The 27,172-nt window shown below is 34.6% G+C and overlaps 2 protein-coding genes across 3 annotated transcripts; one reads left to right on the top strand and one right to left on the bottom strand.

Moving 5' to 3' along the window:
• Positions 1-93: 93 nt before the first annotated feature.
• Positions 94-11,925, top strand: LOC132699503 (uncharacterized). 2 transcript variants are annotated; one of them, XM_060666260.1, is made up of 9 exons: positions 94-229; positions 281-379; positions 436-618; positions 670-1,398; positions 3,875-6,850; positions 7,848-7,929; positions 7,985-8,137; positions 10,483-10,632; positions 11,691-11,925. In XM_060666260.1, exons 1-9 carry the CDS (start codon positions 191-193, stop codon positions 11,915-11,917), a joined length of 4,638 nt encoding a protein of 1,545 aa, XP_060522243.1. In that variant the 5' UTR covers positions 94-190; the 3' UTR covers positions 11,918-11,925. The 2 variants fall into 2 exon arrangements, with proteins under 2 accessions (XP_060522243.1, XP_060522251.1); XM_060666268.1 differs by lacking the exons at positions 94-229; positions 281-379 and having other exon boundaries at positions 479-618; positions 663-1,398.
• A 343-nt stretch (positions 11,926-12,268) lies between these two features.
• Positions 12,269-20,202, bottom strand: LOC132699515 (RNA 3'-terminal phosphate cyclase). Its single transcript, XM_060666281.1, has 5 exons — positions 20,107-20,202; positions 19,930-20,050; positions 19,305-19,875; positions 15,231-15,489; positions 12,269-12,408 (listed from the first exon to the last, which is right to left on the bottom strand). Exons 1-5 carry the CDS (start codon positions 20,146-20,148, stop codon positions 12,346-12,348), a joined length of 1,056 nt encoding a protein of 351 aa, XP_060522264.1. The 5' UTR covers positions 20,149-20,202; the 3' UTR covers positions 12,269-12,345.
• Between the last annotated feature and the right edge of the window lie 6,970 nt (positions 20,203-27,172).

Here is a 27,172-nt window from a genome sequence, read left to right as displayed (position 1 = left end):
AATAAAACCTCTAGGCTATTGAATAACTCAACACACTCTGATTTCTTTGAAAATCCTTGTCGGTTATCGGTAATTGGCAAGTACCGTTAGCTATTTTGCCTTGCAAAAAAAGAAAAAAAATTAAGAAGAAGATTTTTGTTCAGATATTCAAAATTTTGTTTTGCTTTTCATAATTTGTAAACAATAAAAAATGGAAATTCTATCTAGGGACAAGTTTGGAAGGAGCCAAGTTCGCATTTAAAATATTCTTATATATTGGTATCCATTGTTCCCCTTTTAGGTTGCGATTATAGCGGCAAGTGGTAGAGAATTCCCCGTATACGAAGGCGTAAACCCCATTGGACGAAATAAAGAAGCCACTGTCAATATAAAAAATTTGGTTTGTTTTTAAATAATGGCTTTTTTAAAATAAATCAGCATAATTGTATCTTATAGAGTGTCAGTCAAAACCACGCTGTTGTGGTGATTTTGGATAACAAACATTTCGTTTGTGATTTAAATTCTAGCAATGGAACATTTCTTAAAGATGCTAAAATTCAACCCTTCTGCTTATACCAGATTAGTGGCAACTCAGAATTAAAATTTGGAAATGTGCTGGCCACATACTCTTCATCTACCGTAAGTTGTACAACTGTGATTTGAAAATATAGTATTGGCTCAAGATTGTAGAAACCACCTTCAAAATGTTGGGAGATGTCTCAAAATGTTACTCAAAATTTCTATGAGGCAAATACCCAAGTATTCCATGACATTACTAATTTAGAGTGTACCCAAGGGGAAGAAATTCACGAGGCACTAACTCAAAAGGTAAATTTAGTTGAATTTAAGATTCCAGAAAATCCCCGAGGGCCAGAGAGTACAACGACAAGCATGGCAGCCTGCACAATTTTAAACAAAAACTCAAATGGTGACATAGTTGAACCATCAACATCTGAAAATAGAAAAACTGAAAGGGACAGTGAATCTACCAAAGAACTGGCCCTTAATATTCAAAACAACCTGGAGGTTTTTTGTGCCGCAACTCAGGCAGTCAATTTGGGGACCGAGGGTAATTCAGTCTATAGTTGCCCTACACAGGATTTAGGCTCCTTCATGGAACCCGTGCCTGCGGTTGAGGATAATGAAAACTATATTGAAGTTATGCAAGTAAAGGATACAGAGCTAGATATCCATGATGTAGTTACTCAGGTGATAGATTTGCCAGCCCTATTGGAAAAGGTTGATGCAAGTGTTAAGGCTGTTTCACATGTAAGTGTTGAAACATTGAAAGAAAATGGGGACAAGATGAAATCAGTCAGTAGAAACAACGTTAAAATCAATGCTGATGACAGTAGTAATGACTCGGTAGATTTTCTTAACTTAGAAAAGTCTATTACTACACCCACCCTTCTTACCGAGGTAAATACCAAATATTTATGAGTTAAGGTGTTGTGATTTTTATACAATTTAATCTCTCTATTGGCAAAAATAAAACTACAAATTTTTTGGATTTTTTTTTGGTTAACTGGTTTCTAAATTGTTACTAATATCAAACACTACTCAGAAAGTTGCTATTTTTATCTTTTGTGGACTTTTTTGTTATTGATAATTTTAAAACCATATCACTCACGTCCCTTTTTTTTTTCTACACAGAGTTTTTGCGTTCCAATATTTATTTTTTGATATTCTTTTAAGTGAACTACAAAACTATAAAATTTCGAAAAAAATTAATAGGTCACTTGAATATATTGCCACAAAAATGGTGACTTAGAATTAACTAAATTTTGTTCGCGTTTATTGTCATGTTTACGGAATAAAATATCAGCGTCACTCTTGCTAAATTCTTCGTCCGCACCAATTATAAGCATGCTGCAAGTGTTTTTCTGGAGGCTAGTGGAAATGTTTAATATTATTAAATATCTGAAACAACTGGGTAGACATGGGCAACTGCATCAACAAATTGAAAAAATCCTTTAATACGCATTCATCGCTTTTGAGATCTTCTCTAAATGTAATTACGAATTTGAAACTTATTTGGATGTTTTGCTTATAGAGAGCGCTAGTTTTGCCACATTATTTAAATTTAAATTCAATCATAATTTTTTATCTGTCAAGTTAGGGCTAAAACATTCGTGATGGGGCTTCAAAGGCTAGGTGTGTATATTTAATTACCGTTAAAAAGTTAGGATTTATTTATTAATTTTTATAGTAGAGTTCTCAAATCAGAATTGCTTTTATATATGTATAAGAAAATATGTTTCAAAATAATTGTTAATCCTAGTGACAATTTTCTACTCACAGTGATAAAGTTAAAACTTTTAGAAAAATGTTAATTTTGCTCTTACGATCATTAATTACTTATCATTTTCTAACTTACCACGTAAAATGTTTGTATATATTATATGACAGTAAATGTAAAACAATGTAATATTGTGCTGTTGCGCATTTTGATCTTTTTAAATTGTTTTTAGTTGACCCGTCGACATTTTCAGTTTACAAATGTTAATTTGTAAACTGTTATACAGGGTGATACTCTTATAGTATTAGAACTCGTCAGAATTACAAATTACAATATTTGTAAACGCATGTGGAGAGAAAAGAAGAAAATATTGCGATTGATTAAGAGGGTTAGAAAAAATAACTTTGGGGTCTGATTCATCAGCAACTGCCTATATGAGTAACCAAGAGTGGCCGGCCGCGAACGGAATTTAGTGAATGCAGAACAAAGCAACGAAGGCTGATGATATAATTGCCTCGTGTAAATAAGATTCCGTTCGTAAAGCTTCCTGTTCTTCAGAAAATTTCATAATCGATTCAGAAAAGGTGTTTCAATTTTCGTCGAATCAAAATAAACTAAACATCAATATCTTCTTCTTGAAGACTAGAAATAACCTAGAACCAGTAAAAATGTTACCATCTTACAAGTAAATCTTTATTGCAAAGAAAAAATGTTACACAGAAGAAATTACTAATGCGGTACGTGAGAATTTGATCGGGGTGGCTTCGAGTATATATTTCGATGAAAACTTTTACCAAAAAGGATGTTATAATCGTTTCGAACCTCCATGACCCATATACCGAAACCTCTATGCGGAAGTGATATCAAGTTTACCATTAAAGAAGACCCTTTTTCCTTACGCATAAGTGGGTATTGGATACAATTCGCTTTTATAATTTTGGCAAGACATTTGAATTTCCTAGATATTTTAATTATTTACAAAGTCTCTGGAAACTTAAATGCTTAACTTTTTTTAAATTTAAAAATATATTTTGCTATTCAGAAGTGACGACTTAGATAATCTTGATGTTCGGTCTCCCACAAAGACCATTTTTGCAAGTTTTCCATTAACTTCCCTGAAAAATTGTTCATTGACTTAAGGTAGAAAATCTTTATGGACGATTCCATGCATGTTGAAAAAAACAAGTCAGCATACATTTGAACGTCGAGTTGGTTATTGTCTTTTTGAGCCTTGAAGAAGTTCACACACTTTACGAGTCTCTTCCTTGTGAAAATGCTTTAAGCGGCAGAAAAATTGGGGGCTCTTGATAAAACACCATCTAACCAGATCACTAATTCCCCTTCCTCTCCTCATAGCCTGCGCCTCCAGTGTTGCCAGATAGAACGCTACGTTGCCAGTCTCATGATTAAATTTACAGACCCCGTATGTGGTATTTTTTTTTTAATACTACGACCTATCTACTTTTGTTGCACATGCTAGACGAGAAATAAAAGCCACCAATTCCGTAATACAAATGCCAGTGGCGTGGGAAAAAGGTAGTGGTGATATTTTATTCTGTAAACTTTAGTATTTAGGATGATCTTAAACATTTCTTTATGTTTATTGCTTTTATCTGAAACTTAATAAGTATTAATGATCTTGAACTCCTAAAAAAGGACCAACCCCAACCCAGAGAAAAAGGATCGGCCAAACAGACATCCAATAGTTCAGACGATGAAACTGATATTGAAGATTTCTTAATCTCCAAACCACAGGATGCGCCAACTTCAGAGACGGACGCCGAATCCCAAATCGGTTTTAAAAAGAAAGCACCTCGGACTCTAATAGAATCGGATTCTGAGACTGAAGACGAGGACGTAATCGAACGAAAGCGCAGAAAAGTCGTAAGAATACCGCCAACGCAAGAAAGTGAGGACAGCGATATCTTGCCGACGAAAAGAAAACCCATCCCATTGCCGAGTACCCAGGAAGAAAGTTACGTTATCGAGACCGACTCTGACGCGGAAACGTCGACAAAACATTTGGAGACTAGTATTCCGGCCACACAGAATATGACTCTGAACGACAGTTGCTGCGTACTTGCTACTCAAGTCACCAAACCCACTGACCAGATTAATACTCACGCGGACTCGGAGGAAAACTTCAAACTGGGACTGACCCAACTGTTCTTTGACAACTCTCAAGGCGTCGGCGGTGACAAAACGGAGGAAATCGCCCAGGAAGGACGATCCAAAACGTTTTTGTCAGACATCGCCGCTCCGAAACTTGCTGAAGATCGGAAGGAAGCAACGAACGAGAATGAGGACGGTATCTATACTGCGCAGACACAGGCAATAAGTTCATACAGCGAAATATCTAAAACGCGCCATGCTTACCACTTGGATCAAGCTAACAAAACTAGTCATAACATCGAAAATAATATTACAGTTGTTCAGAACATAGAAGAAACTGCTGAAGGCGATTCATTTCTGGCTCCGACACAAAAAATTTCCAATTTAGAATCAAATAATACTGCGAACTCGGATTTGTATTCTGCTCAGACTCAGAAGGTTGATGAGATATCTGAAGCTATTAGAAACACTGTGGCAGAGAAAGTTTCGTGTCGCCAACATATCCAAGCGGCTGAAGAGGACGCTCCGGAAATTGACGAAAATGATTTATACCTAGCTCAGACTCAGAAAATCTGTATTTCCAAAATGTCTAATTTAGATGATACTGCAGACTCGAATTTGTATCTAGCTCCCACACAGAAGTTAAATATGACTGAAATTACCAGTCTAGTGCGCGAAACCGCAGAAACAATCGATGAAGACAATATTTATTTCGCACAGACCCAATTGAATGATGCCGACATGCAACAAAGACACGATACAGTTCCTCAGCAACACAAACCGGACCAAGACGAGAGTGTGTATTTTGCGCCTACTCAAAAATATCCCAGCTTTGCTGAAAACGCCTTGCCTAAAAAGCAGTTCACGTTCAAAAATTTTCCACGACCCCTGGACACTTCCCTATCTTCTATATTGAAGTGTGAAGCGAAGTCTAATAGTCTAGAAGTCGAGCTTTCTTCCGAGCAAGTGTTTTCTGCCGAGCCTTCAGATCGTCCGACAAATCCGTTGTCCTACTTCCTACAAGGAAGTGCCACTGATGATTTACAAAATGAACTTACTTTAAAGAAACATGACGTTCTTTGTAAAGAAATAAGAGGCAATCAGGAATTTCTCAACGAAAATCAAGCAAAGGACGCAAATGGACCCAATAATGAAGAATTGGGTGTTACTACAACCTCCATCAGGGCGGCGGAAAAAGACCTATTAAGCACGAAAAAAAATTCTAAACAAATTGAAAAGCTGGAAATGATGTGTAAAGGGCAAAACATGAAACATACGAAATTAGCATTGAAAAACATAAAAACAGCGAAAGACGATGACTTTAAAGCAGATAACCTTAATGACAAGCATATTAATAAGGAAGCTCAAGGCAGTGCACTGGAGATCACTACAAGAACAAGAACGAGGACAAAAAACAGCAAATCATGCGATAGCGGCGAAGTAAAACCCATTGGCAATAAAATTCTTGAAGAAAATGCGGATAATAAGCAAATTACAGCTAAACATGAACACTTTAAACCAGACAACCCTAATGAAGACCATATTAATAAGGAAGTTCAAGGCGCGGCACTGAAGATCACTGCAAGGGCGGGGACGAGGACAAAAACTAGCAAATCATGCGACAGCGGCGAAGTAGAACCCATTGATAAAGTAATTCTTGAAGAAAATGATGATAATAAAAAAGTTACGGTTGAGAAAGGGGAGTTTAAAGAATTTTCTATTGATAAAGCAGGAAGACTATCTACCATTAAGGAGAATATGGTTTTTCATTCCATAAATAAAGAAATAAATAAAGAAACAGCGAGGTCGGAGGAAAGAGGTCGTCCAAAGAGAAAACTCTCCACTGACTGTGCTACAAGTAAAGTTAATGAAATTAGCGACATCAGAGTTAACGAAGCTATTAAAAGAAAAGCTCTGCCTAGAAGAAGGAAAATATCGACTGACAGTAATAAAAATGACATTGAGTTTGGATCAGCGGATAACTCTTCAGCTCATAGCACATTAAAGGGAGAATGCTCATCTGTAAGAACTACAAGCCGAGGTAGTGAAGTTAGTGACCATGAAATACCAATGGATATTGTGAAGCCACCGTCATCCATGAGTGATTCTACAAGTAGAAAAAAAACGATCGAGATTGAAGATACGTCCGACAGCGATTCGAGAAATTTAAGAAAGAAAAAAGAATCGAAAAAAATTAAGGAAGTAGCTGTGGCGAGTTCTTTAAGAGATTGCCAAGGTGATAGCGATATGAGCAAGTTAGAAGTTTCTTGCGAGAGTGAGGTGAGCAGAGTTCAGGATGCGGCTGATGGAAGGAATCGCCACTATGCTACAGGTACCAAGAAAACCGCGCCGGTCAGTGAGACACCGAGGGGTAGAAAGGACTTCAGAAAGAGGAATACAACTGAAGAAGTCGGTTCAAACAACACTAGCGACACCAGTGATCGCTCCATTGAGTTGCATATGTCGACGCCAAAGAAGCAAAGACTACAGCCAAAGGACGAAATTGTGAATACCGTAGAGGTTAGAATTTTTATTTGATTTGGTTAATTACGCATGGTAATACGTTACGGTGTCCAGCCCGGATACCAGGGAAAACTAATTTTACTATTATACTATTTTTAGATCTTATCTCTCTCTCTCTTTCTCTTTATGTTGTTTGTTGTTTTATGTGACCGAATATTGTGCCAAATCATATTTCATTTGAATGCATACGGTCAGGAACCTCAACAAAAAAATGTCATTTTATATACAGGATGTTCCATTTTTTATGCTTATACGGTGTTCTACTCTTATTAATAAAGGTACCCAAATCTACTCTTTCATAAAATAAAAGATGACACTTATATATCAAACATACGTACATACAGATTGATTTTGGACATTTTGCATTTTCAGACATACTTTAATAGCTCGGTTATGTATAAACCGAAAAGATGCTAAAAGATTGCTAGGGATAAGGATTTTTGCGTAGGATGCAGTGCTGTAGCAGTTTTCTTTTCAAGCCAACAAATTTTGCTATATAAACTTAACTTTTTTATCGGAACACTCTGTATGTCGTCTAATAATTTTATTAGACTTGTTATTCGCTTTTTAAAAATATATAATTTTTTTTTTTAGGAGTAGGTCACATAGTATATTTTAAACATAAATTACGTAATACGCTTTGTATGTGAATTATTAAAGGGGCCCCATAAAAAAGCACAAGAAAATCGACCACACCTACGTAAAAAATCCCATCCTGAGTTTTCACCATTTCGACCAGCTAGCCATCCGACTAACCCAGACTATCTACCATTAAGGAGAAAACATGTCTAAAATTGCACAATGTATCTAAAAATCCAAGATAGCTAAGACACTTCTATTTGTACCACAGTTCGTTGAAAAGGGAGCTCCAAAAATGGGACACACTGTACAATGTATAATTTTTTTTTCTTCTAAAAATCGAAAAATCTTAGGTAACTTTTCGCATTTCCTTTCACTTATGTATTAAGCTTGAGTTTCGATAAAACCATTACAGAGAAATTTGCGGAAACAAAAACCAAAAGTCGTGTTCACCATGATGGATAGCCCGCAAATGGAAGCTATGATCCGACAGCTGGGTAAACTGAGTGAGAATCGTTCACGAATCCCTTTTAATATTTTTGTTTATTTCAGGTGGTAGCGTCGTGCAGTCGGTTAACTCTTGTACCGTGTTGGTCACAGAGCAAGTCAAAAGGTCGCAGAAGCTGCTGGTGGCCATCGGTCTGTCAAAGCCGATCTGCTCACCCAAATGGATCACCGATTCAAAGAGGAAGGGCAGTTTTCTGGGTATGGTTTGATGAAAATTATCGAAATAACCTGCCGAAAGCAATAAGGCACCTCGACAGTCGGTATTCTAGGACCGAGCATCAGAGACGAACTTTAAAGTTTTTTTTTTTTTAATATAAAAATTAAATAATATACTATGCTAATTATGTATTATAAAATCACGTTAGTACTAAGAGAAAATATGACCCTAATTATATACAAATTATCTGGTGGCCTAAGTGCTTGGACGCCCGCGAGGGCGCCCCCTTTAACACCAATACCAATATACAAATTATAAAATCAATTAATTATCAAAATCTAATTCTCAGAGTCGTCATTAAGATTAATTACTATGATATTATGTATGCAAATGTAAGAAACTTTAATTTTTAATATATGTGGCACTTCATTTTTCCAGCTCTCAACATGTGTATTATTACTTGGTGTCACAGATGTTCCATGGTGTATCATTTTGTAACAAATATTTCTGAATTTCAGTTTTTGTACTTGCTGAATGTGAGGCTTTTTGTAGCAGATGGCTGTGATAGTTTGCGTTCTCCACTACAATTACATTATATATTTTTTAAAAGATAATTTTGAAACCAGTTTTTAAAATGTTCTGCACAAACTGGAATCCTTAATAAGATATATTAATAATTAAATTTATTACACTCCAGCTTAAAGTAGGAGTTACATTTTCTGCTCTGACACTTGAACAAGCTGTTTTTAATAATTCACAGTGACAACAATGACCTATCTCGAGGATGTTGGTGTTTTTGTAAGTAGGCGAGTTTCGGTTAAGGCTTGTTGCTTATTCACACACATTTTTCATAATTTGTTTTCCATTTACTTAAAAGTGATTTCAACTCGACATAACGTAAAAAGTGGTGATACATTCGTAAGTTGTTTCGGAACTTGGGGTAAAACGGGTTATTCATCACTGCCACTGATATCAGCCGACCTGTGATCGACATCTACCTGACTCGTCCCTTATCTATGAATAAATTATTGGTCCTTGGACTGGGTTAACCATATCTGAAAGAATAGGTGCGACGCTCCTAATTAGATTTGTGGGAAAGTCCGACGATATACCTTGTGAAACTTACAAAATACTCCTTCTGGATTGGTTCTGAAATTGGGGTTTTTTCAAGCAAGGCCTATGGCCGTTTGCTTTTTTGGTTGGGATCTTTTATAACTGTCGTAAATATTTTAACAACCTTGCGGTGTTGTATGACCATTGGAATCTGAACAAGGGAGCTGTCTGTATCGTTGCTGTAGGTTGCTCTAGGTGGTTTTTGCGTAATTTGGATGATATTGTTGGTTTTGGTCTTTTGGGATGCAGTCTAGCGTTCTCCAATACCATTAGCGCATTCTAACGGTATTTCTTTTTATGATTTGCTCCGCACTTAACACATTTTGGTACTGCCGTACAACGTGCCTCATTTTATGGACGAAGTGATGTTTTTGTGATATTTTCTTTAGCATTCTATGGATTCTGACTGGATGATATGTTAGAAGTGTACCGTTTTGACTTGACTATATTCATAAGTAAGGGGCGGGTCAGGTAGTTGTATGACTACCTGTCGACACTATTGAATAACCCGTTTTACTCAATTTTTTCCGTTATGTGTCATCGAAATCACGCAAAACTAATTTTTGCGAAATGTGTAGGGACTTGCCTACTTATTATCATTATTAAATGAAAGAAAAAAAAAAGTACTGATTTTCAATCTCACCAAACCAGATTGTTCCTAATTTGGATAAACTGAAAAGGAATCTTGAAGAAGATAAAACCAATATAATTATTAGCCGTGCTACCTTAAATAGTTATATCTAAAATGGGACTTACTTACCGCAAAAAAAAAAAAATAAACAAATGGTAATGGAATCGCACAGATGGCGGGATGTAGTAAATTATCTTTAGGAAATTAAAAAATTAAACTTGGTTGACACCCATGATATAGTATTCAAAGGATAGGTTGATTCCATTGAAAACTGTCAGACAAAAGCACCTTCAACTGAAGGAAAACGCATCACCATAATTCACGCTGGATCAGAAGGTGGATTTATTCGAAACGTTTTTCTGTTGTCTGCGAAGACTATTGACGTATAAGAAGTGCAGCACTTTTTGAAAACTGGTTTCAAAATTAGCTTTTAGAAAGTATTTCCGAAAACAGTGGCAGTGTAATGAATAACACAAGCAAAAATGCAAACATGGGCATATTTAGTGCCATCATATTTTCTATTATATTATTATACCTAAATAAACATTTATTGTAATCGTTATAGTTTTAAAACAATATGCTCTGTCCTACAATACCCACTTGACATTGAACCAAAGTATACCCACATAGATTATATTACAGATCCGTGGGATTATATTTTAAGAGACCAGGAAGCTGAGAAAAAATGGAACTTTTCGTTAGAAGAATCGTTAAATAGGAGTATGAGAATGAAACTATTAGAGGATTACACGTTCCAATTGATGGTAACAACAGCCGCTGACGTTCTGAAAGGTAAAGCTGTGATTTTACATTTTTCATACTTTTTCATACATATCAGTTTTAGAAGACGAATTTAGGTATGCATCTTTTTCGTAAACAATGTTTTATTATTGCGGGGTGTCTCGGCTGTTTATTAGAAATAAAACGATGCGCAATACTGTGCTCGATTTTCGTGAATCAAAAGACTCAAATATAAAAGAGATACAGGGTGAAATAGAAAATTTGGGCATTTCAGTAACCCTTTATATTTTGAAAACCCTGTATCGTAATGACTTGATGAAGGCGGAATTTTAAAGATATTTTTAAATAGAATCTAGTGGCGCACTCAGATTTTTTTGCAGTTATAATTTCTAAGATGCGAGCAAGAGTTTTGTTTTTTAATGGTCTAAATATATTTTTTTAAATAAACATATATAGTTACATTTTAGAAAATATGATTCTGTCCTTTCATACATTTACTCCGCTTAAAAAAATGCCGAGGACGCCACTAAATTCTGAATTCTACGCTCTAGACCATTTATCGTAATATTCAAAAAAAAATTGTAATTTTTGTGGAAAATGTCTGGTAGCTATTTAAAATAGTTGTTTACTATTTTATGTATTGTGTTCGTTTAAATAAAAATAACAGTGATATGTTAACTGGAATAACATTAGGACCGATAGATTAAAATTTTTGAAAAGCCTATAAAAAGCGCTATCAAATTTTAAAATAATAGAGGGTGTTCCATTAAAAAGACATAACCTTACATGGAATCTTAAAAATTATATCTTTTAAACAAGTTCTGAGTACGCTGCTGGATTCTACGGAAAAAGATTTATTTATTTTCCGTTCTCATCATCTCATGGCTATACAGGGTGTTTGAAATGCAATAACCGAAAATGCCAAATTTTCTTGTTTTCCTCTGTGTCTGAAAAGCAAAGACAGCTAGCATTGTTTTGGAAACGGCATCTCTGATAATAACTGTTATTTTAGAGTCTTCTATTAACATAAATCACCGACTTAATGGGGAAACCATTAATGTTTAAAGTTTTACAGGCTGCTACTTTTTGACGGTGCAAGTCTGTTTTAGGAGCGATAGAGTCCTGTGGGGGTAGGAGCGTATCAAAATTGTCAGGAAGAAGTGGACCCAACACCTTCGTTATCTGCAGTCCAGAAAATCAAAATCGGTATCAGAAGATGTTGAAGCAGCATACAGATTTAAAAGCGATAGAGCCCGAGGCCATATTCGATGGCGTGTTGCGGCAAGAGTTGAGGTTTTCACGCCATTATTTGCCCTTTCCAAAATCCAAAATTTAATATTGTATATATCACATAAGGATTGTATTTTATTTGGCGAGTTTTACATTAACTATTTTTATGTAATTTTGAGTACTCAAATTCAAGAGAAATTGAGACAATATAGATATAAATTTTTAACAAATTATGAATGAAGGAATGGTATGAAAACAAACCAAATTTTGTACACATATATTACTTTTTACGTTTCATTTCTTGGAGCGAAAAATAAAAACATATATAAATAAAGATATTTTGGTTTTACTTTCCAACAGTTTATCAATATTTATATTAATTTACAAAACTATATTAAGAACCTCTGTCTTTTGACGACCAAAACCGGGAGATCTTTTGGTGCAGAAACGGAAAACTCTATGGTTTTCCTTAGCCAAATATCCAAGTTCTCCACATTGCTGTTTACGCAATAACTAAAAATTTTAAACCAACACTTAAGTACTTCCTGTACAGCGAATTATGTTGCAATCCGAATCGGGCGTTATCGTAAAACTGACCTACAAAAAAACAATAGTTAACCACAATTTTAGCAAGGAAAGGTAAACTACCGGTAAATAACGCTGTTAAGTTTTGGAATATTTTATAACCACATATAAACATTTTGGCGGGACAAATTAACTTGAGGTGTTTTATTTTGCCAAAAAAAAAACGCTTAGGGGTAGTATCACCGCCAATCTATCGATCTCATTAAAAATGCACATCCCTTCGGATACGGACAAAAACAGATTAATTAATCCCAGGTCAAATAAATAATCTGAATAATTAAACTACCTAAATTTGATAGATTATTGCAACAGTTACATCGCGGATGATTTGTTTTGGTTTAAAGTTTAGTTGGTCGTTTGTTTTATTCAAGAAGTGACGTGCTATTAATAAGATATCCATTCCAGTGAAGTTACGAAAACATTTGCTCTCTCTAAAGAACTCGTGTTCTCGGATGCATTCAAAATATCTCATGTGAAAGATCACTTTTTCACAACGTGTTGGATAAACCATTTTTCACTTTTTTAGTTTCTTTATAAATACAGACAGATAACTAGCAGCGCAACATTTCATTCCAACCGCTGCACACTGGTACGATATGCGAAATGATCAACGCGTCAAACGAGATAGAATCTGTTTTTTGCTAAGCCCGGGACTATACAACGCGTTTTTGTGGGACCCGTTTGCAAACTTGTGCAGTTGTGCAACGTTTTCAAAAATGAAAATTGTTTTGCCCCCTTGAAAGGGCGGATTTGCTTGAACAGCCAACGACTCAATTTTTGTTTAGCCGAAATCATTTACATAAATAAGAATTGTACTTTTGAACATACGACGTAGAATTACAAATATTTTTTGTGGAAATGCATCATCTTCATTTTTAGAGCTTTGGAATAGTTAACATCATCACATCATTAACCAAAACTGATGTTTGCTCTGAATTCGAAGTGTTTTTCTGAATATAACAACTATTGAAATTAGTATATTATACAACAAGTGCGGTAAACGGCATTTGATTCACGAGTTTATTTGACACAAACGGAGCGAGTGTTTAATAAACGTGTGACTCAAAAAGTGTACCGAACGTGTTGCATACTATACTTTTTCTACGACCGTCAGTATTTGATTATATTTTCGCAAAACAATACTGACATGACGTGGGAAAGAGTGGGAAATATCTCCGAAAATATCCGATTGCTCCCAAACCCGTGCGGTAAAATCCCGGAAATGTCCGAAGTGGGAAAGAAACGACGTGGTAAAGTGACGATTCCAGCACGCAAGATCGGTATGTAATTAGGTACTGTACAGACGGGAGTAGAAAAAAGTAATTTTCATTGTATGGAGAAATTTTAAATACTTTAGAATAACCGAAATCAGAAAAAAAACTATTAAAAAAATGAATATAATTATTTACATATAGATAAATGTTGCATTGGTAAAATTACACCTAAATAGCAAATACATAGACAGTTCTGGTGAGCAATATTTATGAACGCCTCTTCTGAATGAAACACATTTTCCGTCATATAATTTTTAACAAAATATTTAAATTTGCTTACATTCATATTCTTTATGTCGATTTTACTAAAGCGATTCGTATATATGAGATCTAGTTTGTTACTAGCACTCCGGCGAACCCGTGACGTTGGATTTGTAAATGCTTAGGGTTTTAACCCTTCTTTTATGTATTTCTACAAGAGTCTCAAACATGGAAAGAGTCATAATCTTGTGCTTCAAGGAAAATGGTCTACAAAATGCACCACGGAGAGCCCGTTCAAAATCCTAATAGCCGATTTCTGGAGGACAAAAACCATGCCTGCATAAGCCGCCCAGCTTAACAGCAATTGGCTGTGAATAAATGCAAAATTCTCAGAATAGCGGGGGATAATTTACTTTTAAGGTCTCTTAACACGAACACCTGGGATGATATCTGCGAGCATGTAACGCCCAACAGTGCATCAAGTTCAGACTTTTGGATTCTCTTGTCTGAACTGAAATGTATTCAGTGAGTTTTTCATTGATTTAATATAAATTTATTAACAGAGAACTACTTTGTCGGAATGTTCAATTTTCACTGATTTTCGTCGACTAGTTTAGCAGAGCTGTTCGAGTTTGATAGCACAGTTGTGTCAATATAAGTTCTAGTTTAAGCTGATCAGTCAAAAACGTTCAGTGTTCGAAAGATACATGTTAAATCGAGAAGTTATATATATAGTATGTAAACTAAAAAAATGTTTCTTGGGTTCGATTAACTAAAGACCCTTTTTTTATTTATTTTGTGTCACTATTTTCTGTGTCTGCTATGTTTTCGATAATTACACACAAAGCGGTCAAAGTTTTAATAAAAAATGTTAGGCACTTTTCAACCAAAAAAAGTAGAGTAAGAACTGGCGAAATAAAAAATATAAAAACCAAGTCGAAAACTATTTGTTAATTTGTTATTTGCCCATGAACTGATCAACTTAAGAATCACGTTTTATATCACTCTGAAATATATGTTACTTTGTCAAGCATTTTTTAATGCTTCGCAAGACATATTTCAGTCAAACTTTGGTAAATAGATATTTAGGGATATCCTTAATAGAAAAGGAGTTCAACTTTGATTTAAACAAACATTATATCAAGGTTTTTCTTTCCGCCTTTGAATTACTCTGAGCCGGGTTCTAACGGCAATGAATAATAATGAGTTCGATAGATGTCTGGTCCCACTATAAGCATTAAGAACAGCAACTTAACTGTTTTTCCATCAGTCGGAAATACCGGTTTGGAATTGAAATACCAGTAGTTTGCTTTTACACGTCATAAAAAAATCACTCCGTCAGCTATTTATAAAACTCACATTAGTCAACTTTTCAATCACAAAAATCGCTGTTTTAGTGTGAAGAGTAATGCTGCCGACCTTCACTACCGAAGGGCCGTTTGCCAGAGCCATAAAAATTATAATTTGATCTTGGCTGAAGGAATCAACACAGGCACCTCCTTCGATCGGCTGCAGCAGGCTTTCCCCCGCCATTCTGCCCGTAGCTTCATGGGACACGCCTCTTTTGCCTAAGGCGCTTGATCCCAGTATGCAACCCGTATCAGTTTCAGCGACTAAACTGAAACAGAATGATAAAAAGAAATTAAATTACACTACACACTATGTCCGCTAACTAAAGAACAAAAAAGATATTTTGAGAAAACTGAAACCGTTAAAAATTTTCTCAATACTAATAGTCCAAATATGCTGAAATCAAACAGTTCTCAGATTTGTAGTCCAAACCACTGAGTATGTTATGTATAGATCACATACGAGACAGTTTTTCTCTTTTTTTTAATTTTTGAAAATTGTGTCTAGGAGACTGTGACCATCATAAATACACACTTTTCTTTACTTGTCTAATGGCAAATAGCATGTAATGTAATGAACTATTAATTTTTTAGGATAACCTAGTTTTTTCAAATAGGACCCTAGTGGACACAAAAACTTTTTAAAACCGGTCCTTTTTTGCAACATTTATGGTAAAAAGTTGATATGATTTTGGAATACGGTGATACAGTCAAAAACTAACATAAGTATGATATGTATAACTACGTCATAAGCTCCAAGCATTTTTTACCGGAAACTCAGAAGAACAAAAAAATAGATTTTTTTTTCTTCAAATCTGTCACTTTTTTGGACAATTCAACATAATATTTTGAAAATATATTAGAAAATAAGACCTCAACAATGCCAGAAGAATCGTTTTGAAAGTGGTGTTACTGTAAGACAAGTTTTCCATTGACACAAAACATCGCAATCATTTATTTTTTAACTGCGATAGATATTTACTTAATAACCAATTTATTTTAAGATGGAACATTTGCTGTAACTCTTGTAGGTCGAACACTGGAGTTACATAAACACAGTCTTTCATATACCCCCAAACAAAAAAACCTAACTGTTTCAAGTCCGGTGACCATGGGGGCTTATTGACTTTGTTGAGATTAGTCTATCCCCATAAACATCAACTTAGATGTTCAGTGACATTTCTAAAATTATGAGGAGGCGCGCCATCCTGCTGAAAATACATACTAAATGTCACGGCAAGAGGTAAATCATCTAACGAGTCTTCAATTTCATTTCTTAGTAATTGTAAATTTTGTCCACCAGTTAAGACACCATTACTCCTGTCCAAACATTGATTCCGAACCTTCTTGAAACTTTCCGGAACGAATAATTCTTTGATTATTTGAAGACCAATACCTGTTGTTCTGCCGGTCAAACATAGCATTATTTGAGAATCGTCACTCATCAGTGAACAAAATTAAGTTAACTAAATTATTATTCTGTCACGTTTATTTAACTCCCAATTAGTACTCTTACAAAGTCAGCTTCATAAAGATGTTGATGAAGGTTATACTTAAAAGAATGATGTGTTTTTTTTTTTAATTCTTCTTACAAATTCTCTTAAGATTTAATGCCACTTCTCTTACGCAGCTGGATTTACGTTGACGTATCCCACAACATTGATTTCCATTTCTTCACTTATAATAAAATTATCATGTCAATTATTTTGTGGATTTCTGATTTTGAATAACAGCTTTCTAAAGAAAGAATGTGCAGGAAGGCGATGTCCCGTATAGCGGGCTGCATACAATGTACGGGCCTGTTGGGAGTTTTATATATAGGTATCAGAAAGATATCAACTTTTTCTCCATTTGTAAATTGATTATTTTCCATGACAATCCAAATCGATAACACTACAAAATTCATAATTAGATAAAAATGTATGAATAGAAGCAAAGCTACATAAGTAATATTTTGTTTTTAAAAAATAGTATATTATGCAACAAGTGCGGTAAACGGCATTTGACTCACGAATTTATTTGACACGAGCGGAGCGAGTTAAAAAGTTTACCGAACGTGTTGTATACTATACTTTTTCTACGACCGTCAGTTTTTGGGTACATTTTCGCAAAACTCGAATACATTCACTGACATGACTGTCAGAATTGGGAAACCTCAAAATTCAAAGCGTGGGAAATATCTCCGTAAAATCCCGGAAATATCCGAAGTGGCTCGGATTCGTGGGAAACGAAACTGACGTGGTAAAGCGACGCTTCCCGCACGCTAGATCGGTGCGTAATTAGGTATTTTACAGACGGGAGTAGAAAAATGTATTTACTTATCTAGTTTTTTCCTTCCTGTGTTTATTGTTTAACAGATTGTTGAGGTTTTATTTTCTAATACATTTTCAAAATAGTGTGTTGAATTATCGCAAAAAGTGTCAGATTTGAAAAGAAAAAAAATTCTATTCTCTTATTCTTCCGAGTTTCCGCTAAAAAGTGCTCGTAGCTTATGTCGTACATATACATACAATACTTACGTTAGTTTTTGACTGTATCCACATATTCCAAAAGCATTTCAACTTTTTTACCATAATAAAACACTTTCAACAAAAAATTCTAATCCTTGTATCTCAGAAGAAACTCTCTCTTGAATTTTATTTTTTTTAAATACTAATCTATTTTTTTCTTTCCGCTGCATTAGCTTGCCGGGAGTTTCTTCTGCATTTTTAATCTTACCGACATGACAATTAATAATTAATAAATAGAAGCAAAGCCACCTAAGTAATATTTTGTTTTTATAAATATATATTTACTTATCTGGTTTTTTTCCTTCCTGTGAGCTTCTTTTTAAAGGTTTTTCAAAATTTTGGTGTCAAAATGTTACAAAAAAAGTACCGGTTTTAAAAAGTTTTTGTTTCCAATGAGAAGAAGTAAAATGATCTGAATCCGTTTAAAGTTCGAAAGTTACTGTCGTTTCCGTTCAAACCGGAATTGCAACCATTGTATATTCGGCCTGTATTAACCCTTCCAAATTTCAAATGGCTATCTTTCTTGTGTCACCCGGTTATATTCCAAAAGATTAGTTAACGTCTGCGTTCTTCCCTATATCTAAAATGAGAAATCCAAAAGGATGCAATGATTTCGAACTTATCTGTCTAATGCCTTACTGACTTTAAATATTCTGTCTAATGCCTTACTGACTTTAAGTATTTCTAAAAATAATTCAGTTTTGGACCAGGATGTAGAAGTTCAATCACAGAGTTTCAACACTAAATGGCCAATATTATATGGTTAAATACTACATTTATTATGTATACTTGGAATGGAATCCATAACTCTGAAAGAGAAGATAATGAAGAAAAGTGATATGGATAAGTATGCTGAGAATATCATGGAGAAAGCATATGACGAATGAATCTGTATTATTGCGCACAAACTAGTTATTTCAAAAGCATTTTTAATCATTCTTTTTTGAAAGCTATTTGCTATATCATTTGATCAAATTTTGTATTTACAATAGATTGTTTTTTTTTTACTTTATCCGGTCCAATAGGCCCGCTGTTGTGCCAAATAAGTTATGTTAACTTGCCCCAACATAAATATTTGTGACTAAATTTGTTTTGGAAAACACAAGCAAATAAATGTGGTAATATAATGCAAGTACGCCCTGATGCTCTAGATTCTAGATTAAACTGAAAATATATGCAATTTTTTGATACTTTAAAGGCTATAGAAAATTCAATCTCGCGCAATGACATGTGGCATTCGGTTTAACATCTGTTCTATATATTTCTAATCTTTAGGGACAAGTTTACTATATTGTTGCTCCATCATCACTAGGCCGTTCAAGCCGAGTGGCCTTTATGTCGCTTTCCACATATGCTCTTGATGTTACATAAAAGGGAGAAGTGTCTCTCTCGGTTTCGGGGCCAGGTGATGTCGGCCCCACAAAAGCATACAGATAAACGTCAAATTAAAGAAAAAAAAAATTTGAGTACCCAAGGATTATTTGTTATTGATCAGGATTTTTTTCAGTTTAAAAACAAAATGTTCTAAATTGTTTAAGAAATATTGAAAATGTTATTTATAAATTATTGCTTACATTATACCACATGCTGTATCAGGCGCTATAGTTCTGTCTTCCTTGTATTTTACAATATCCACATTCCTACATACTTTTCGTAAAACACTGGCAGCTCCATTTGCCATTAGATGGCAGGGTTCCTCAGGCAAAACACCAGCAACAAAACTCCAACCATAAATTGAAGTTACATTCCCTAGTTCAGTCATAATTACCGGCTTTAATGCTTGAATAGGTTTGATTGTAACTATAACTTCACCACCACCTTTGGGAAAATAGCCCCTCCTAATCAACTCAAAGTCAAATGTTGCACCAAATTTTTCCATTACTGGTCTGAACACTTCAGTTGTATAGTCAATTTGGGGCGCCATTTCGGTATTGGTACCGCCGAACAATCTTAATGTCACTGGTTCTTTAGCAAATATTGCACACGGAATTGCGAGCTGCATCAGTAGCGTTATGCTGCCAGCAGTTTTCACAAAAGCTGTAAAGAAGCCCCCTCGTAGGTCACCGGGGCAAAACTTCACCTCATTGGAGCCGATTTGGGCGCCTTGAACTTTAGCTGAACACATTTGTTGAAGTAACTCCACTCCTACATTTTTATACACCTACTTGTAATTAGTTAAAGATAGTTGCAGATCCATACCTTTCAAGTGCTGTTCCAGAAGGCCAGTTTTGTTTTTCCTCCCAGCTCTGATTTTAAATATTCTTATTGGAATTTTTTTGAGACAGCTTAATGTAAGAGCCACTCTCAAAATTTGACCTCCCTGGAATAAATGCGAATTACTTGTAAAGATATTAGTTATTGCCTAGTTTTATGTACCCCTTCTAAAGTAGACCCGTCAATTTCCACTAGGGACTGCATTTTTAAATTAATTTAATAATTTCCAAAATGAAAGAGGTTATTATCATAGAATATAAAAATAGGAAACTTCTTCTTATTTTTTGCAACATTGTCCTTCAGTGTTCCATGAAACATAAATATAGACACAGTGTATAAGTTTGTAGTTGCCAAATAAATTATTACGAATATATACAAAGTTTTAATTATATTAATTATTAATTAATAAATAATTAATTTATCATAAATGTATTACTTCTACTTGAACGCTCCCGAAAATAAGGAATAATATGACTAAAGCCGATCTAAAACTTTTCTATTGAGATTTGGGTAACCTCCTGGTTTAAGGCAGTAGATAAAATCGCAACCATGATTTCTACTGGACTTTCTTTATTTCCTTTCGACGCTCTTCAAAAGAGGACGCCACAAAACGATTTAGAGGTTCTCAATATTCCAAGAACTTTTGCACATTGTCCTATAGTATTTTAAGCTTTCACTTATCAAGATTTTCTAAAATATAAATAAATTTAAATCAATAACCGACAAACCTTAAATGCTTAACATCTGCAATAAAAAAATAGGTTTCACAGTGTTCAAAATTTGTGTATTTGATTTATCTGCGGGTTAAAAGCTTAGGATCATATTTATAAGGTTATTACATGTATCTTATAACTATATCGATAATGCAGTTGCCAGACTGCAGTGAAAATTGACGTGCCCCAGGCGACATTGATATTTTCCTAGAGCCTCTACAATTCACCCAGTAAACTATACTTCTTCTAAATGAGGTCCACACACTTAAATTTAAATTTTCCTAAGCAAGAAAGTGTTGAAAGGACATTAACGAAAAAACACGAAATAGAAAAAACAAAAACAAAAAGGTCCTACGCATTGGACAACTGACAACATCTGAGATAAAAAACGCACAACAAATACTTGAAAACACGAAAACCAGCACATCTTCAATACTATAAGCAACTTAGAAACTATACAGAACACGCAATAATACGAGGAAAAATAGCGTATTTTATAGTCACTTTTCCAGTAAAAAAGGCAAAGATTTTTCAAAAAGACCAGTTAAACGCGCAGTTAATAAATACTTTAAAACACTGTGCAACAGTTACTGACGGTCTCGAAAGAGACTATCCAGTATTACAATTTAAACAGTTTGGAGCATGGAATGCCGCGGTTTAACTTTCGCCTCTGGAACAAAAGTGATGTAACAAACGAAATTAAAACTAATGGTATGAATGGAATTTTTATACAAGATTTGAAATTATACTTGCCATTCTGTATAAATCATTTGGTATCAGCCCAATAAGAATACTCCCTGCGCTTTCCAAAGCTTTTGAAAAACACATGTTTAATCAAAGTTATCATGTTGTAACTTTAAACAGCATAATTCCCAATAATTAATCTGGCTAGTCAAGCTCCGCTATTTTGAAGTTTCTAGTGTAATCAAACTTTTTGAGAGTTATTTCAAAAATGGAACGCATTGCGTCGCGGTTATCACGGATAATTAAATTGAAAAGTCAAATTACGGCAGACTGTCCGCTGATGCACCTCAAGGCTCTATTCCAGGTCCCATATTATTCAATTTACATCCCAGATATGGGTAAATGCAGCTCAATTGCAGCAATACGCCAATGATTCTCAACTGTTAATGTCATTCAATATTGACAAATTTATGCCTTCGACCACAATTTAAAACCGAATCCTGGAAAATCATAAGTTTTGCTATTTGCTGGCAACAAAAATAATGAGGAGTTCATCAAGACCAATTTAAACATAATAATTCAAAATCTTCCTGTTCCACTGATTTATGAAGCAAAAAATTTGGGCGTAATCTTTGAGACCGGATTATTGTTTGAAACGCACGTGGAAAAAAGCTTCAAATTGCCTATATGCGTTAATAGTATATTATGCAACATGTGTGGCAAACTGCGTTCGAGTCACGAGTTTATTTGGCACGAGCGGAGCGAGTGTGCAATAAACGAGTCAGTTTTTGGGTATATTTTTGCAAAACAACACGAATACATTCACTGACACGACTGTCAGAATTGCCAAAAGTCCAAAATCTCTGAAAACCCGTGCGGTAATATCCCGGAAATGACCGAACTCGCTCGGGACAAGAAAATCACGTATATAATTAGGTATTTTACAGAAGAGTGTGGAAAAAAAATCTATTAAGCGACATTTGCCATCTACGCTAAAGATTCAGCTTTGTAATACTGATATTATTGCTGCTTGATTACAGCCACGTGGTCTATGGGGACTCTTTGACCTTGCGGAGGATACAAAAAATCGAGATGCTACAAAAGCCGCGCATAAGGTGTGCTTACAATATAATGTACCCTTTCGACATCACATAACACCCTATTTAAATTCTAAGAAATTATTAAATATGGTATCACAGAAAATATCACATGCTTTGTTTTGTAATTGGAATTGTACTTGGTGGCAGGCCGCCCTATCTCGCAGGGCTGTTTCATGCCTTCGAGCATTATCCTAACACCAGATATAACTGATTTTAAATTGTCGCAACATAAAACTGCGATTTTTCAAGTCAATCATCTATGTCGCTGCTAGTGATTGGAATGCCACACCTAATCATCAAATTACAAAATAGAATTTCTGCAAGAAAATTAAAAAAATAGATTTTACTGGAACAAAATGATATACCGTATATATAGTGTATAATATGCTAAGATTTTCTGTGGCTTCAGTTGTCGCTATAGAGGTTTTGTCCCTATTTCCTTTCTGAACGACGTTATATTTAGTTATATCTATATTTTTGTTAGTCTTAGTTTAAAACAATATTTTTTTATAGTTACAATATATCATTTTTGATTTAATACATGTCTGCACAACGCAGGTATGTTCCGTTTCTGTGTAATAGTTTTTTTTTATAATCACTGTGTTTGTATGTAGCTTGGCAAATAAAACGGTCTGGTTTATTGATTAACATATGTAATCTGTAATATGTAATCTGTAAATCGATTATATACATTTGACACCAATATTTCTTCTTACTTGAAAACAACAATTTATAAAATTAAATTAACAAATAATTTTCGTTATTACATGAAAATGCTTTATACGATTATATATGAATTTTTTCTCATTTATCATTAACAGTTACTCTATCAAAATATTTAAAGTCTCACTGACCATTTTCCCCTATCTTGCCCATTAATTGTTCTTTTGTGATGGCCGAAGCGTTATACATTATTTTTTACATTACCGTAAAATCTGATTACTTTCCAAATGTTTTGAAGACAAGTTTTGTTCGTGTGCCTATTTACAAGACCGGAAATAAAATTTAAACGAGGAATAACTACTCTTTTATCATCAGATATTACAATCCAAAACTTTGTATGTCGTCATGATACGAAACTGAGTTTCACATATTACTTCCCAGTGATCATATTCTCGCCTGGAAATCTTTACATACATAACCATATAACATAACACATAACCTTTTTTTACTAAGCTTGCAACTCTGGGCTTGAATAGTCCCATACTTAGCTCATCCCAGAAAGAACTGAGATTGTTACAGTGAAAAATTTTTTGTCTTATGAAATGCATGTTCCATCAGGATTTCACTGGTTACTTCATTCATGTTTCAGATTCTGGGAGTTCTTTCATTTGCTGATGACTTAAAACTCCAAAATTCAAAATGTTTAGTAGTTTAGAACGGACTCAGTAGTCGAGCAGTCGGTACCCGTTTAATAATACGTCCGCTTGTCGAAGTCTTGATTACTTTTTCGTTGTCAAAATAAGAGACTTAGATGTTAATTTAGTTTAATTAATTTAAACTGTCAATTGTCCTTTGTTGTACGTTTTACATCAATCGAACATTTTTTAATTTTATACTTTTTTACAATTGCGTTAGTATTAGTTTAACTTTACTTTTTATTGTAGATTATATAGTATACCTTAAGTATTTTGTAGTAATCCATTTGTATTTATTTTAGTAAGTATATTAATGAACAGTTTCGTCAGTCATTAAATAAATAAAATATCCGGTGTTGAATAAATTTTATATCAGCTACTAGATCACGTAGAACTTTTTTTTAAAATAATAAACTTTTTTCATAAAATTTAGAATAAAAAAGTTTCGCGTATGGCACTGACTTAGGTGGAGTCACTGTATTTCCCACCTGTTAAGAATTCGGGCGTTCGTTTTAATGGCTTCCCTTCCATTCACACGTTCAAACTAGCGCCTAACAATCGAACCAAACGAGGTGCTGCATAACAAAAAATTTAACTAACCAAAACTCAGCGTAAAGCACATTGCTATTAGATATACAGGGTGTTCTCTAATTGAATGTCAATAATTAAAAGGGTGAGTTTTGGGTGATAAAGTTTTGAAAAATAAAATATATTTTTTTACCACTTTAGATACCTCAATTAAATTTGGAACACATGTACTATGTATTTCGGAATTTCACCTGTTGATTTTAGCAGATATTTACGGTACGCCACTGAGTTTTCTTAAAATAAAAATTATTCTCAAAATCTCAAATCATTTCTTAATTGTTTTATTTTTTTAATCTGATGTACTGTTTCCGCTTAAAAAAATAAAAACCTCTTCTCTGCATGGTCATAACATGTTCATAACAATATCGTTAGTATAACAGCATGCAGAGAATTATAATCATCATTATTTCTTACATAAGTAAGTCAGCTACTCAACATTAATCCAACACAATTAATCTATATATTATATACCTATACTTAATATATTTACTACAAAAATATTTTTGGTTAGTTAGTTAATTACAAGACGAAAAAACCCAATCAGCACTTAATTTATCTAATAACACGCCTTTAATATTCCTCCGAAATAGTTTTAAAGATGATAAGGCAAAGAAGTGTCTATGCCAATTAACACCCGCTCGTAAAGAGCAGATCTGTGTTGAGGCACAGATAGCGTATTCTTGTATATTAACACAGCGAATAGGTACTCAAATAAATTGTGTATTCTCAACCACTGCAACAACTTAATGTTAGGGGACACGTGGTCATATTTCTTTAAGCCATACACAAACCTAAAACAGTTGTTTTGTATTTTTTGAATGCGTCGACGATCAAAAAGTATTAAACATGGTTAAAACAGTACGAGGCAATATGACAATGCAGACATAATATATGACTCACACAGTTTTGGTATATAGAGCCTTAAGTAAAAGGTAAGTTCTTTTGATTAAATTTGAAATGTGCTCATTAAATCTTAATGATACGTGCACCGTTACTCCTAAATTTTTGGCCTTGGTAGCAAATGACAAGGGTTCCTCATTTATCTCAAGATGCAAATATCTTTTTAGGAAGTGCATTGCAGAGTCGCGAGCAAAGAGTAGCACCTGAGTTTTAGCCGCATTTAATCTGCTGCAGATCGAAATTAATATCTGCTTCGACCTCATCATAATGGAACGGGTCAAAAAAATAAACAAACTAGGTATCGTCAGCATATGATTGAGATTAGCGAAACTGCGGCGCGGTACCCAAATCAAATATAAATAAATAAAATAATAAAAATAATAGCGACCCCCTGATACCACTTCACCAACTTTCGAAACACCAGCTGTCGTCCTAACAACTTGTCTTCTATTTTCCAAGTAGTTGCAAAAGAATGCCAGTGGGCAGTCAGATACTCCAAAGTATTGCAATTTAGTGCATAAAAGTGAATGATCCACACAATCAAAAACTCGAGAAAAGTCGAGAAGAATTTGTATGGTGGCAAGTTTGTCATCTAAACTCTGAAAAATTCGATCCGTCACATCCCGGACGGAAATCCAATTGAAAAACAGTTAGGACGTCATTATTAACAAATTCATAAAGTTGTAAGTAGACTACCCTCTCCAGAACCTGGCTCAACACAGATAGTAAGGTTGTAAGGTAGTAGGCTAAACGGCCTTAGATCATTAAACGATGCAGGACAACTTACTTTAGGAATTGGACACACAACATCTGTCTCTACTATGTGGATTATATGATTAAGTAGTATGGGTAGACTCAGTTTTGACTATAGATAGCTGACTTTGTTTGGTCAGCTGTAGGGAAGCGACAGTGAATCTCAGACGCGTGATGTCGCGTAGTCTAAAAGCGATCGATCAATTCTGCATCTGCCTGTGTAGCCGAAAAAGCCGCAAGAAAATGTTGATTTAGCGCCTCGCAATCTGCCATGTTATCTGGTAACTCCGGTCCTGGTTGAGTGAGCATATGTACAGATTTCAAACGTTTCCACAGAGTCGACGCATCCTGAGTCCCGACAAACTTCAGATACGTCGCTTTTTCACGGCTCAAAACTGCCAAGGTGCTTATAGGTATTCCAATTGGAAACTGATTTGTTCAGTTTATACTTTTGAAGAGCTCTATCCCGCTCTAGAAATATTTTAACCAAATTCATAGTAAGAAACTCAATTTTGCTATCAATATCATTTATATAATAGAGTTCGTCCGATTTAATTTTGTTCATATCATAGTAGAAAGCTGGCCTGTCGAAATGCTTGCAGCATCTGTAAGTATACATTCTTTGTTTTCGGCTTTTAACTGTAAGTGAGAGCTCATAAAACAAACAATAAATTCAGTATATTACTTATGAAAATAGGATCCAGAAGATTCGCTGTGGTTGCAGTAACCCTTGTGGGTTCATCTACGACATATTATAACAGTCAAAACAGCTTCTGATAGGATTTGAAGGATCCAATAAGTTCACATTTACATCACCGACAATAACTGTGCAATCAAATATAGGTATAACTTCAGATAATATTGTATGATACGAATTTACGGATTCCCCTAGAGAACACCCTGTGAGTGAACGATATACAACTCCTACCATTACAGTACAATTTTTTAATACTAAAATTGATCAGCAGATTCTCTAATAGGTTATTATTACCAGCGTGAACAGAATATTTTGATGCTTTTATATCACTACGAACATAAATAGCTAGGCCGCCTCTAGCTCGACCTTCTTCGGTTTTTCCTAATTAAATTATAACCCTTAATTTCGACTAACGACGAATGAATTTGTCGCCTT

The sequence above is a fragment of the Cylas formicarius genome, unplaced genomic scaffold, assembly GCF_029955315.1.
Source record: "Cylas formicarius isolate icCylForm1 unplaced genomic scaffold, icCylForm1.1 PGA_scaffold_10__41_contigs__length_53128322, whole genome shotgun sequence".
Lineage (NCBI taxonomy): Eukaryota > Metazoa > Arthropoda > Insecta > Coleoptera > Brentidae > Cylas > Cylas formicarius.
Note: the sequence above shows the minus strand (reverse complement) of the source record. Positions and strands in the feature narration are given on the sequence as shown.